The sequence below is a fragment of the Scatophagus argus genome, chromosome 1 (genome assembly GCF_020382885.2).
Source record: "Scatophagus argus isolate fScaArg1 chromosome 1, fScaArg1.pri, whole genome shotgun sequence".
NCBI classification, from domain to species: Eukaryota; Metazoa; Chordata; class Actinopteri; family Scatophagidae; genus Scatophagus; species Scatophagus argus.
Window position 1 is genome coordinate 12,106,166 of NC_058493.1, and position 15,833 is coordinate 12,121,998.

The window sequence follows — 15,833 nt, forward strand, 5'->3', positions numbered from 1 at the left end:
CTGCAATGCTCACACTCAACCAAACAAGACACATTATCTGCCCCCACACCACTTTGATTAAATACACTCACTCTCTCATTTTCACAGTCCCTTGTTGCCCCTGCTTCTTTCTCTCCCTCTTGTCAGCCCACCTCTGACCTTTCTACTCCCACTGCACTTCCAACGATGAAAGGAGGGAGAGGAGTGGCAAGGGATGAAGAGGAGGGCCGATAGAGAGAGAGAGAGAGAGAGAGAGAGAGAGAGAGAGAGGCATAGTGGGAGGGGGGAGGTGGGAGAAGCTAGGGGGAGGGAGGGAGAAGAGATTGATTTATAGGAGCAGAGGAGAGAGACCAGAGGAGGGTGAGAGGAAGGGGGAGGATGGTTGAATGAAGCAGAAAGTGTGTGAGAGAGAGAGAAAGGAGAAGAGCGAGGGTCAAGGTTGTAATTGATGGGAGACCTGGCCTACGCCCCCTTCCTTACAGTGGTCAGGGAGCGTGCCTCTGCCGACGCCTGCCAGCCCTCCCTCCATCCATTCCTGTCTTCATCTCTCCCTCCAGTTCTCCCACTCAGTATTATTCTACTGTTTCTGTTGCTTTTCCTATGCCTTTCATCCATTTGTTCTCCTCTCCACTTGCTGCTGTTGTCTCCATTCTGTTAGCACACTGATGCTCACCCATATCTGCTGCTTCTCACACACTGAAAACATTATTCTGTGAAACCCTGACAGTGTAAGGTAAACAGATGTATCAAAATACAAAAACATGCACATTTTATTAACCCAACAAGCTGTTGATAAAAATGTTTTATGGGCTGACAGCATGCCTGCTGTCACATATACAGCAAAAATATATGGTAAAATAGAATGAAATAACAAATTGTCCGCCTCCAAAAAATGACACAAAGACCACATAAAAAAGTATTGTCTTTATTTTTGGCAACAACTACAGTAAACTAAAATCATGGGGAAAGAAAATCAAAAAAGATCGCAGAAGTTTACATCATGGCATGCTGTGGACTAAGCTAGTGCTTGTCCTGGTCCTTGATATTCTTTCTCTCTGTTTTGCAAACAGCAAAATATTGTTAGGGTATATAACACACAACAAGAAAACCCGAGGGCTTCAGACCCTTAAACACACAAACACACAAAATTCATAAATATCATTGCCCCCAAAGGCCCCAGTTTTACCTCGGTATAAATACATGGTCATCTTTCTCCCTCTCCTGTCTCTTTATGCACACACACACACACACACACACACACACACACACTCCCAGCAAGCTGCTGTCGTAGCGTTTGTTCTCCCAGTCGATCTGACATAGGCAGAACTTATGTCTCATCTCCTGTTTTGTCTCGCGTGTGTGTATGTGTGTGGCCACAAACACACACACACACGTGTAAGTGCATGTATTATTGGCAGCTCCAACAGTCTCACAGCTCACAGAGCTCAGACTGCATCCTCCTACTGGACACGGAAACCACATCACTCTTGTTAACAAAGCTCCAAATAAAGACATCACTTGCAAGAGAATATTTTTTAGGATAATTTCTTCTCAACATTGTATTTGAAAATATAGTTTTACGCAAAATAGTATGCAAAGCAGAGCGCGAACGAGAGTGGTAGACACGTTATTGATTTTAATTCTCAGGGATGCAGTTTGCCCACTAAGCCAGTAAGAGAGCAGAGGTACAGCTGCCTTTTGTTGCTGCTGCATCTCTGCTGTACTCACATACATCATGCACGCACACGCACACACACACACACACACATATATGTACATCAACACAACTGTTCATAACTACCCCATTTGTTCTGCTGAATATGAATTTGATACAGAAGGTCCTGCTCTACATTTTCAGTCTTTTTTTTGAAGTGGGAAAATTTAAAAAAGAGAATATCAATAACCTCCAAAGGCAGCTTGATCTACCCAGTAACCTTTGCTTTATTCTGCTATAGTTGTTAGTTTATAATATATACTGTAATGTGTTGTGATTTTTAAAGAACTAGTGCATATAGCAGTTATATTACATATATTCTAAAACATCCCCTTGAATTATTACACCAATAAAGAATCCCTCAAACTCATTATAATGCAGAGGGATCACTGGGATGGACTTAGCCCAAAACAAACAAAATTAGGAATGTCTAGTCAGGCACTTTTTTCATGATGACATGCATAATGATAACATACAACATACATCTTTATTAAGGCAGAATGACTTTGTTCTGCTCCCTAACTAAACATTTTATCACTCTCAACCAACAATCATTCGGGCACACAGCATTCAAGAATTTTGCCTACTGTGCTTCGTGCCGCCCTTCTGGGTGGAAGCATCGTTGCAGCAGAATTTCCTAGATGATAATGGTAAGTGGCTAGATCAGTTAGCATCACAGCTAACTGTGGTTGTCATGAGCTAGCTTACGGTGGAAAGGTGAAGATAAAGCAGTAACAGTGGAGTAAGAGTGGGAGTGGGGTGGAGGACATAGAATAGAGTGTGTGTGTTTAGATGCTGTAGTTCACCCCTTAGGGCAAGATCTGTCTCAAATTAGCTTTGTCGCCCTGGGAGACAGAGAGGGTGAGATGAAGAGCAAGTGAGGCAGCAAGGAAGCGAGTGTGTGTGTGATGAAAAAAGGAAAGGAGAACATGAGGCCACAGGGTCAGTAAACCAACTCGAGTGGGGCCGTTTCTTTACGTGTTGTCTTAAACACAACTGATCACTTAAATATATACACATACTCACATACACACACATGCACACACACAGACACACACACACACACACACGGTCCTGTCTGTGTGGAATATTGAATTTTTCTCACTCAGACGAAGTGAGAAGAGGGGAGTAAGCGAGCGGGGGGTAAACTGAAGGAATGAACGAACGTGGGGCACCCACCCACCAATATGTAGCAGCTAATTTCTGGAGCGAGGCAATTAAAAGGCCTGACTATATTATGAGAACTTCCCCCCTGGCAATGGCTGTCTGTCCATTTTTAATGAGGTCATAATGATGCGTCAGCTGAAGAGCGAAAGGTCACAGAGGCGGGGCTTGAATCAGCCTAGAGAGAGAGAGAGAGAAGCTCAGGGAACGGGGGTAAAGATTTAATAAAAAACATAATGAAACAGGAACTGACCTCACACAATACTTTTAATGTAATTTTATTTATTCAACAGTTGAAGTAAAAAAAAAATGTTTACAGGGAAAGATAATAACACTATAGCTGTCACAGTTATTTCTATTTATGCACAGCTGGCAAGGGAAGACAGACATAATGCATTCAAATTCAGCAGTAATGTGTAGAAATGTCATGAACAGAATACACAACGCAGATTAGACGTGTGAACATGAAAGGCTTTGGCAGAGGCAAACAGTCCAGGAGCCAGCAATATTCAGTAGGCATGTACATTGTACATATGGTCATATTGACAGATTTGCTCCCTTACAACATGACAGCTTTGATGATAGCACGTCTGATGAATCATGGTTAAACAGACAGAATGTGCCGCATCCACAACCAAAGCCTCCATCTCTATAATGCCATAAATGGCCAGCTGGATTCAGATGGTAGACTTCTAGAGAGACAAGTCCACAGACTGCAAATATAAACCTTGGCACACTGCCCCACACACGCACACACACACACCAACAGCTCGTGCCAACTTTGGCCGTGCTCCCCATGGCTCCTAAGACCTAATGAGTGAGATCGGGTGGAAGGCCCCAGTCTGCGTGAGTGCTGGTGGTTATGGGTGTGTGTGTGTGTGTGTTTGGTGCATATATACAGCTGGTAGTGTGCGTCATAACTGTCTTCATAGCTCAACAATCCTGACTGCTGCTATCCAGTCTCATTGCCACACACACACGCAGTCACACTCACTACAATCAAGATGTCACGTTCACGTGCAAAGCACATTAAGACAGTTTGTCTCTCATCAAGGACGCATTTCTTCAAAGATGTCAGTGGTTAAAAAGGTAGTAAGAGAAAAGATGAAATGACAAGGGAAATATGGTTTGTGGGACAAAAGATGAGAATAGAGAGGGAAAGAAAGAATGAAAGTAGAGGTGGTGAGAGAGAGTGATGGGGAGAGGATGGGGAAACAGAGGAGGGCAGCGCCAGACAACTGGTGGCGTCTGGTGTTCCCCCATGGGAAACTTGTAGCTAAATCTGGCCCTGTAGCGTCTGTCCTGACTGAGAGTGTGTGAGTGTTTGTGTGTGTGAGTGGCATCTGGTTGCATTCCAGCTAGAAAAGAGCAATAACGGAAACACTGTGAGATCTGCCTAAGGGGTCTGCTCTCGTTCACATACTTTCTTTATGTCCTGAGAGGAGACGAGATTCATCAGGAAGACTGTTTGGGAATAACAATGTAGTTACCAGAGGACTTGATCAAAATATAGCTTTTGTTTTAAGTTGTGTTTGACAGCTCACAATAGCATTGCTTTCACTGAAATCAAACAGATAAGTATAGAAGTATAAAAAGAAATCAATAAGAAAATGAAATGAGGCTTCAAGTATAAAATAAAACTACCCCCATCTCAGAAATGTTGCAGTTGTGTAAATGGATGAGTGTATGTCAGAAATGTGACATTAAAAGAGAAAGGGCCATTAATGTGGAGAAAGGCAACATTTTCATGGTTCCTCACATGGTCTCACACTCATGCCCACATTCACACACACACACACACACATATTCACACACCAGTGACAGCCACCTGCCCGCTGCCTCAGGCGGTGCTGTTCTGATCTGGTCTAAACAAACGTCACTGCATGACACCACACACACTTGTTCTTAACCTCCCCTCCACCTCTCTCACATACACTCTTTATTTTCCTTTCTTTCTTTAATGGTATACTATGCAGGATTTTCCTAAAAAGACTCCTCTCAATCATCACTTGAGGGATTCTCTTCAAATTTAGCCCTAATTTTCTCTTGGACTCAAAGATAAACTGATTATATTTGGATTTTGAAAGGTTTAAAGGTCATTGTGACCTCAATTCCATTTTTTCTGAGGGTTGAATGTGTGTGTGTGTGTGTGTGTGTGTGTTCAGGATATTTGTGGGCATCAACAATTCTGGGGACTGATAGTTGAGTCTCATTGCCAGGATGTCCAGTATTGACATTGATGTGTTTTCACACGGCATTCGACAAATTCTGCATAGGTGTCATTTTATTTAGTACTGAGCTGAAAAACTTTGACCAACCAAAACAACCAGTTACACCACAAAATAATATGTATTCTGGTATTCCTGTAGCTATATGTATATGCACATATATTTCTGTATATATTTCTTTATCTTTTGTTCCTGACATGCAGACGATTCACGGATACGCACACACGCTCACACGCATGCACGATTTAAATGGCTCTGTTGTCTTACCCAATGTACTCGCCCATCAGTTCTTAAACCCACATAGGAAAACCTTTTATGTTATTACATCAACACTGCAGTTTAACACACACACATGCACACACTCACAAATACACACACACTCACGGAAACATAAGGTGATAACCTGGTCTAACATGGAAGAGAGACTTCAACCCTGTTACAACTTCAATTACCATAAAACTCCCCTCTCCCACTCTCTCTTTTCCTCTCCTTCTCAGTGTTTCCTTCCCTCTGCCCTCTCTCGTCTTTATCATCCCTCTTTCTCTTTACTGTGATCAACAAAAATCGGTCATTTTATTGGTCTCCCCACTCCTCTCTGCGCTCCTTCCCTGCCCCCCTCTTCATTCTCTTATTCTCTTATCATATCATTGACCATCTGAAATCAATCCTTTGTGCCTTTCTCTTCTCTTTCTTGTATCTTTCTCTTCCTGTGCTTTCTGCTTCTCTCTTCAAAAGCACTTAGGTGTCAAAGGCATTTTACTCGCAATCCCTCAACTGTTCAAACACACACACACACACATGTGCTGACAGAGTGATGCCAGTGTAGTGTAAAATCTATGCTGATGTGATCAGTGCGGATCGCGGTATTGACAGGCAGCAATATTCCCACGACAGGAATGATTCACCTTCATCACTGTCACCGTGTGCGTGTGTGTATGACAAAAGTGGTACAAAATATATTCAGTTGTGAGTGAAAATAGATGGCTTAATACATTTCAAAAAGCAAAATGGGTATCAAATACAGTTTATACACACTCTGTTCTATGTTAGTAGAAGCTGTGGACTGGGTGGAGGTGTACTGTTAGTTGACATAATAATTATAGCATGTAATTAAGGCTTATAACCTCTGTGGATTTCTCTCTGTTCTTTGCACTCATGGATCTCTCCTTTTCTTGCATTATTGTGCTCCTATCTCATTTCCTTTTATTAGCCCTCACTTCATCCCTCCTTTTTCTTTCTCATTTTATTTTTTCCTCTTTGTCCTTTCTTCTTTTGTTTACCGGCACATCCATTACTTACCCGCCTTCTCCTCTTATTTCACAACCTGTGCTCTGCTGCTCTCTCTTCTGTTCTCTCTCTTTTTTTTTTACACTTTCTTTTATCATAATCTTCCATTAATGCTTTTTATCATTTCAGCTAAATTTTATTTCTTTTCTCTCGACTTTTTATTCCAGTTCTTGCCCCATTCCCCGTTCAATTATTCTGTTCTTAACTTGCCTTTTCTTTTTCCACCAGTTTTTATTTTTTCTGATCCATACATTTCCTGACCCTGTTCCTCTCCTCTCTTCATTCCTCCCCTTTTCTCCTCTCTTGCCCATTCTTTATGATTTGAAGGCTCATTTGTTAAGGGGAGGTAGAGCACTCTCACTCTCCCCCATAGAATCCTCCTGTCTCTTTTTTTGTGGGCTTTGGAAATATAATTTTCAATTTTTAATTTGATTCATTTAGATTTGATCATTAATCAGTGCTGAGAGAGAGTTAATTTGGTGGAAAATAGATGAGGTAGTTAGAGAGGGCTCTTTATAAAGTGAGCTCAGCACAGCACTGGGTCTTTTAGGTATAAAGAAGAGAAAAATTGAGAGTCTACATGTGAGAGTTTGTGTGTGATAGGGGAAAAGTGTGCATGTGCATGCAGGTTAAGTGCTCCCACTGGTGACAGTATGGTCAGTGCTGTTTTTTTTCTTCTTTTTCTACCTCTCTGTCTTCTTAACTGAGAGGCCAGGCTGGTGGTGCCCCGCAGATATTTAATGGTACCATACACTGTTCACATATTACACAGATTCAGAGCAGGCATTGGTATTGTGATTCGGGGACTTAGCAGGTGTATCATAAATAAATGCATACATGATGGAAGAATGCGGACATGAGAAAACAGACAAGTTCATCCAAAATGACCTCTTCATGACAGCATCAAATTTTGATAAATTTCTCACTGAATTTAATTTGAATCTGGTTTGACACACTTTTTTTATTTAAGATTTAAGCTCATCCTTAAACCCTTTCTTTCATTTAGTCTTTATTCTTCCCATTATCCACCCTTTCCCTTCCCTCTGCAGTCTTCTACCTGAGTCTGATACTTTGTGCTTTCGCTCTGTCTCCCTTCAATTCTGACCAGCCACTGACCCTGGAGGGGACTGAGCAAGCTGCTTGTCGAGGGCTTACCCAAACACAACATGGGGGTGTGGGTTAGACAAACATAGACATTGTATAAATGTGTATGTGTGTGTGTGTGTGACAGAGAACAGAGGGTGGGTTTGTGAGTGGGTTTGTACCCCCTGGTGTTAAGAGTTTCTTGACCGTTTGCTGACACTACCCACTCCTCACACACACACACACTCAGTACATGGACAGTCAGCCCTTCTGTCTACCTATTCCTGTTTCAAGCATGCACACACACACACACACACGCACACTCTCTCACACACACAGATGCATGTCATGTTCAGTTCACTGGCTAGGCTGCTGCCTGGGTTCGTCAGAGGTTTCTAAATGACTGAGCTGCCATTGAAAAAAAAGTGTAAAAACATCTCTGTACGAGGCTTTGAATAAAAGCCCATGAGTAACACTGGGAAACACGTGGACATACAACCACATACAAATGCTGACGAATACACAGACATTCTTCTTGACTTTTTTTTTTTGTTTCTGCCAACAGGAAGTCTTTCAGTTAAGTCTCTTAGGTGTGTAGCCGTAGTCATGGTCAGCACATTTTTCAGAGGATTGAAATCTCTGTGTGTTAGCAAATCTCTCTCACTCTTTTACCCATTTACAGACATTGGTTTTTCAGAGAGTATTTCAAATATTTTTTATCACATTTTTGAGTTATTTTCTACTGCTCCCTCACACATACTCAGAAACATCTTGACAGATTAGCTAAATGCCTCCTAAGTTGAACATTTCCTAATATAGTAGCTTTAAATCTTCAAAACAGAAAACATTAGAAAAATGAAACTAAAATATTTTTTTAAAATAATTCTAATCACTCCCCACTCACAAGGATAACTTTTTCTTCCTTGACAGACTGCTGATGAAGTTTGTGTAGATGTTGTTAATCTTTTGAGTATTAGTGGCTTTTATGGTTGGGTTAACTTTCAATTTTTCTTGTATTTATTACAACAACTGCAAAGTTCCTACTGCAAGAAATATGAAATAAATTTCTTTCTCTCTCACTGGATTTTTTGCTGAAATTAAATCGCCTGATTACGTTAAACAGTCTGTAATTTACATGGTACAGGTTGAAATATAGAAAACCTAAACAATGGTTGATAGAGAACCATTAAACATTATTTCATTTATTATGCAAAAAGTCAGATTAGTACTTGATGATATAAAAGAAGTAAGAGAGACACATCTTTGACCTGCAGCCAAAGTGCAAAAACAATTTTGCTTCCCTTCCACAAACAAAAAGTGGTGATGGTTTTGAAACATTTCACAGCCCTTTTGGATTCCTCCTCTCCTCTCTTCCTCCAGGGCACATGACACCTCTGTCTTCCTTATCCATCTTTAAGTGGTAACCACGGTAACATCCAATCCCCTGAGAGATAGGCCTAATTAAATTAGGACTCCTTTGTGTCAATTAATTAATGAGACATAGAGAGAGAGAGAGCAAAAAGAGCAAAAGAGAGAGACAGAGATTGGGCAAGAGACAGGAAAAGAGTAAGTCAAAGAGGCAACATGAGAGAGAGGGAGAGAGAGGCCTTTTACTCAAATGGCAACTCTATAAATTAACTTGTTGTAGAATAAAATAGGCAAGTGAGTTTAGCAAGCCTGAATAAAAGTGCCTGCACACAAAACACATACATTTATGCACATGTGCATGCGGTGCAGAAACAGCCACTTCACACCCACACATCATATGTAATCTTCCTCCAGTCCACACTTTTTCACCTCACTTCCGCTGTTTCTTTTCATATGTCCTGCATACTAGCAGATGTGTTATTTATAAAAAGGTCAAAATCTTCTTGTTTTTCTCTTAGAGTCAGTATTATGTACAGTATACTGATGCACTTCCTCTGTGATTTCTTACAGGTGTTCGTCTGGACAGGGTTCGCGGTGGCAGACAGAAGTACAAACGTCGAATAGATGCGGACAACAGTCCATACCTGAACCCACAGCTGGCTCTGCCTCCCAAGAAGCCATGTAAGAACACACACATAAACACACACGGACTGGTAAAAGCACATGTAATATTCCTTAACTCTCTGACGTTGGGCAGTGATTCTCAAGGACAGAAATTTGCATACTGTCCTTGGTGCACAGTAACTCACACACCACAAACTGATCAATGTGCCACAGTGGCAACAACATCTGACACAGTGCGCAGAGGGAACAATGGAGGACACACGATGGACAACACACAAGAAAAATCCTCCCCACAAACAAACAGGAAATACTCTCATACCCGCATATTGTATCACTGTGTGTAGGCAACATGTGTGTAATAGGCAGAGAGCAGAGGTGGGGAAGGAAGTGCCTGTCCATCAGTTTCTGTTCTAATGGGGACAGTTGCACAGTAAAAACATTTAAACACACACACAAACATAAAACACACATAAACAGAGACAGGGTAGTGAGAAGCCCATCTGTTCAGGACCAAGTTTATCTCCCTGTCTCTACTGCTACCAGTTTGGGGTCATAACATTTTATATGTGTAATATTTCAATATAAAGGTATTCATTTAGCTCCAGCCAGATTGGCTGCATTTTTTAAAGAATAAAACCATTGCCAAAGCCCGATGATTGAAAAATTAACAAGGGAGAAAGTGAGTGAGACTGACAGAGAGACAGGTGGAGAGAGAGAGAGAGAGTGAACCTAAATGAGAAGGTTTCTCAGAGAGAGAGAGAAGAGGGGAGGGAGCAGGAGAGAAGAAGGGAGGGGGGCAGCCAGAACCCTAATCCGGATTAAATCCAATCTGGCAACCACATCAAACTAGAGTTAGCTCTTTAGCTAACCGTCTGTTGGCACACATAAGACACACACACACACACACACATACACATACATGCACACACACACACACACACACGTAGTGCAGATTGAGCAGTGTTTAGCGGCTTGGTCCCCAAAGCCCATTTTGCTTAAAGCTGGAGCATATTCTGCTTTAGGCCAATATGCTGAATGGCTGCACGACAGCTTACCGGGACTTCTGCACTACTAATCATTGAAATGATTGGATGATATGAATGTACTCTGTGTGTGTATTTATAATGCATGCGTTTGCATGTACAGGGCATGTGTTTGTTCCGGCTAACTGAATGTCCTCACTGGTGGACTATAGACCAATAAAATGGTTGAGTTATCTTTATAGCCCTTTTATCAAGTATTTTGGAAGAGTCATTTACTGGAATGACCAGAGACTACTCCAAATTGCTATTCAGACTATAATCCTACTTTCTGTCTTTTGCATGACATATGTATTAAAACAAACCTCCAAAAAAGCCAACCTGCACTTTAAAAACAAAATATGGAGGGTTGATATAGACTTCCTACTGTAGGTTTCTCTTGTTCTTTTCCCCTCACACACAGTCAATACACAAAAAATCTTTCTGTCCCTCTGTCTCTCTCTCAGATACATGCACACAGCCTATCTATCTGTAGCCCAATCCCTAGCTTCAGCGTCCCCATTGATTGTGTGAGAACAGAACAATAGCCCAGGGTTTGGAAATGGGCTTCCATTGATTCTAATTAGGGAAACATTAAATAAGATTTACCCACAGATAGTGCAGTGTGACTGGGATTGGTTTGGCTCAAACGACCCTAGAGCTGGAGCTAGAGTGAAGAGGATGGAAAGTATATATACACAAACGTACGTGTGTGTGTGTGTGGGTGGGTGGGTGTGAATTGGGGGTGGACAGTGGTAGATCAATACACAACTCTTCCCCCAACTCTGTTTCACTCGCTCTTGTTGTTTATCTTTATCTAGCTGTTGCTGTCTTGACTCTTCCTGTCTGTCTTTTACAAATTGTCCATGGCTTTATTTCTACCTGACTGTCCTCTCTTATTTTTTCTTTTCTTATTTCCCTCTCTCTTTTCCTCACTCCTCTCTCACTCTTCTATCCTCTGTTATTATTCCCATGCTTGATTAGTCAGTGGATTAATTTGGAAGCAGGGTATCAGTCTGTTACTAATGGGCCATAGAGATCTCATCACCACATGTCACCATTACCAGCTGAGCTGTTTGGCTTTCAGTATTATCTTTCCCCTCTGTATGTAACAGTGGAGCTTCTTAAGGCAACCTGAACCATCCGCAGTAATCGCCTTTAATCACACCTCGAAGCATCTCCTAAACTGGAAGCATTTCAATATTTTTTTTTTTTATCTTTTCTCAAGTGCATTTTCATCTTTTATCCTTCCAAATAACTGGAATCAAATCAATTATCCTGAAAAATTGAGAAATTCCCCAGGACATGTTGACGACACACTGAAGTCACACAGCCTTTTATTTGATCTCATTTATATTGTAATGGCATAAAAACTGCGAACTAACTATGTTAAACTATGCTATATTCTATGTACAATATTATTATAATGTAAACAATAACCTTTCAGATTATATCAAAATTTGACTTTTGCTTACATAGACATTATTCTTGATGGGTTTTTTTTAAATGTGTTGTTTGAAAGGTTTTTTTTTACGGTACCAGTCATACTATTTATGATTGTAAACCAGACAATATATAAATACAGTATATAAAATACTGTATATCTGACGTAATGAGTATTCTAAAATGTAATGTGTGTTGATATGATACAAAGTGTATCTGTTTTTTTTCCTCCTAATCTAACTGTCAAGTCAGCTGTGTTTCTGCTACATGGGAAAATACCTTGAAACATGTTATCTAGCAAGTCATGTTATAAGAGACTTTGCAAATGACCTTTCACATTTTTGCACCGGATTGGTGTGGAATAGCTTGTAGCTCAATACGGCAAAAATTCACCATCTCTCTGTCTTTGTGTCTTTCTCCTTGTCTGGTGGTCATGTCAGTTGCCTTTGGCTGCCTTGCAGATAACAAAATCGTCTCTCACCTGCTGGTGGCCGAGCCAGAGAAGATTTACGCCATGCCTGACCCAACAGTACCAGACAGCGACATCAAGGCCCTGACTACGCTGTGTGACCTGGCGGACAGGGAGCTGGTGGTGAACATCGGCTGGGCTAAACATATCCCAGGTAAGGGAAAAAAAAGTGCTGGAGCCTGACTTTTACACTGAACCTAAGCTGGCTCCATATTGTGACACACACACACACACACACACACACACACACTCGTTCATACATACATTTTTTTTTTATTTCTAGAGTATATACACACACCCACGCACATATACAGAATGAACGCACATACACACATGTTGTGGGAATTGGCAGCGAGAGAAGACCCACAGGGTTAGAATCAGGTGTTCCAGATGCAGTTCAAAGAGACTTACATACATACAAGTACACCTGGTGCTAAGTTGTGAACCCTCACCCTAATCCTTGAACTCAGACAGTTTGAACTGTTGACTCCTCCAACTGACCAAGCCAATGCAAGCCCCCACACACAACCACACACAAATTCCAACCTTTTGAACTGAACAGTCCAATCCCCTTACTTTTGACCCGTGTGTGTTCGTGTGTGTGTGTTTGTGTCTGTGTGCCTGCAGTCGCTGTACTACATACAGTATATGACAAAGCCCTTTGAAACCATGTTTTTACCCCACTGACCAACTACAATGGTATTATACATCAAAGTCACAGAAATACATACAAATATACAACAAGAATGACATGAGTAAAGCTCTAACTTCACCTGTGGCTATTTAAACATTGCATAATATAATAAGGTTTTCCTTTTTTAGTTCTTGTTTGGCTGTATGTGAGACACGCTGTATTTTTACACAGGGCATGATTTGCTGCTTTAAGTAATGACCATTATTTCATGTTTTTGTTTGGTAACAATCTTGATATGGTATTTACAATAACATTCTGAAGACTTTTTAAACAACAGGTGATAGGTAAATTCAACAGAAAAGGAAAGTAAATCAAACTACATAAAGTATAATAAAAATGTCTCATTCCGATTATATCTTATGGTATCTTAGCATCTAGAATATCAGCGTCCATCTACAGGATCAAATCTGCTTAAACTAACTCTCTTTTCTTAGTCTGTTCAAAATTGGTTCGGGATAGAAAATGATGACAGAGATACAAATAAGACAAAAATGAGAAAACAAGTAAATAAAACACGAGAGAGGAACACAGCAAGACTGATACAACTGAATGCTAAAATGAAGAGGAAAACAGGTAAAGAGATGTATGAGAGGAAGAGATGAAAGCAATAATCTGGTTTTGTTCTTACTGAGGAAGCTTACTGTGACAGCAGTGAGGAGGGAAGAGCAGTGTCTCAGATTAACTCAGATTAGCACAAAGATTAGTCCAATTATTGACTGGAAATATGGTAATAGAATAGAATAGAATAGAATAGAATAGAATTATCCCTTGCTGCCACTGTTCAAACATTATGGAGGGTTGTAAAAGTGGGGGAAACACCAGATTAGAAGCATAGATGTCACTCAGTCATGCTATGTAGATCTGTAAAAATAAAGTCAATGGGCTTGGATGGATGGTGTTGAAATGATAGATATTATATCTTATCAATACATGTGAAAACAACAGAGAAAAAGAGAGAAAAGAAAAGAAGAGAGAGATATGGGAATATACGTTGCTTCTTGTTAGTGTATTGATCTATGTGCTGCTATATGGACAGTAAGCAGACATATATATTGATCCATGTACCAAGTATAGCTCTTTGAATATTTATTTTTCTCTTTCAAAACAACATATAGCCACAATCCAATACTATCTCCTCTCCCCTAATCTCTCTGCTCAGCGTTTTACTCTTTTAATCCATTTATCTCTCTCTGTCTCTACATATCTCTGGGATGCGTATAACAAACATACACCAAAATAACTCACAGACGCACACAAATGTACGCACTAACATACACATGATGTGTATTTCATGTACTGTTTTGCATTGGGCTTCCCTTTTCCTTTGCCACTACTTTTACAAGTAAATGGACTGAATAGCCAGGTTATATGCTGGCATGTGCATGCGTGTGCGTGCTTGTGTGTGTGTGTGCAGCTTTCTGTGTAGAGGGAGCGAAGCGCAACGATTGCTTGGTGGAGGAGAGAAGATGGCGTGATTAGATGAACGAGAAAGGCAATCCACTGCTCACAGAGAAAGATAGGACTCTTCATCTTCCGAGTGTTTGTGTGTGTGTGTGTGTGTGGTGAACACTTTATGAAATCCTCATTGTTTACAACACTGAACACTGATCTAATACTCTCTCTCTTACACACACACACACACACACAGACACACACACACCAACGCATGCACCTAAATGTACACACAGAAAGTGATCTACTGTTCACTCTAGGTGGAAAGGATTGTCAGAAAGAAATACACCTCCTCAACATCCTTTATCAGACTCTTTCACACACACACACACACACACTCACAAGGCAAACACTCTACAATGAGATGACTTAAGTCTTGAATAGAAAAGAATAGACCTGTTAACCTTTTTAAAGTTGTCTTGTTTCACATCTTGTCTTGTACGTGTGTGTGTGTGTGTGTGTGTGTGTGTGTGTGAGAGAGGCTGACTCTGTGCATGGTGAACACATGCATGCACATGTCTTTGCTTGCCATGGTACAGTAATTTTTTTAATCAAATTGATGGAGAGAGACAGAGAAACAAAGAGAAGAAAGACAAGAGGTAGAGAGAGAAGGGGTGAAGCCAATTTATGCTTCATGATATGGCTGCGCAACACTGCATATACACACACACACATACACACACACACACACACACACACACAGACTGCTAACAGTGGTAACAACGTGTCAAGGCGAGCGCCAGGCAGCTAATTTGAAGTCATTAGATGTCTGCCGTACTGGCAACAATTTGTTACGCTCACACACGCACAAACACACACACAAAACGCATCACATACACACACAGAGTTAAGAGCCGTCTGCGGATAGCGAGGAGGCTAAATTGTAAACTAATTTAAACATCACTCAGCGTTAGAGAGGCTGCCTGCAAGACAGGCCCCCGGATAACAAGGCTGGGCTACGTGTGTGTGAGGGTCTGTGTGTGTGTGTGTGTGTGTGTGCAAGTGCATGCGTGTGGGTATCTGTGTGTGTGTTGCAAGTCATGTTTGATGCACAGACTCACCCAACCTTAGAGACTTGTGACAACATGCACACGTATCTTTTTGATTGGTTCTTTTATTCTTAAGTTCTGTGTGTGTATGTATGTGTGCTTGCTCATTTCCATACTGATATGGCCTATATGCAAACATTTGATATGTCATTAGGAGTGGAAAATGAGTTTTCAGACACAGTGTGAGTCTCTTGTTTCCCATAAGGAATGGGACACTATCACGCACCTCACACATGCATCTGAGAGCTTCGATGAAATTT

At 40.9% G+C, this 15,833-nt stretch overlaps 1 protein-coding gene across 12 annotated transcripts in view; it reads left to right on the top strand.

Annotated features, from left to right (window-relative positions):
• esrrga (estrogen-related receptor gamma a) overlaps positions 1-15,833 on the top strand; it is a 142,089-nt gene that overhangs the window by 98,954 nt on the left and 27,302 nt on the right. For 11 of the 12 annotated variants that reach the window (XM_046383543.1, XM_046383564.1, XM_046383590.1 and 8 more), the window contains 2 exons: positions 9,394-9,504; positions 12,350-12,532. In XM_046383543.1, the coding sequence (XP_046239499.1) occupies positions 9,394-9,504; positions 12,350-12,532 (294 nt within the window). The remainder of the gene's footprint in view (positions 1-9,393; positions 9,505-12,349; positions 12,533-15,833) is intronic. The other variant, XM_046383600.1, reaches the window with a different exon arrangement.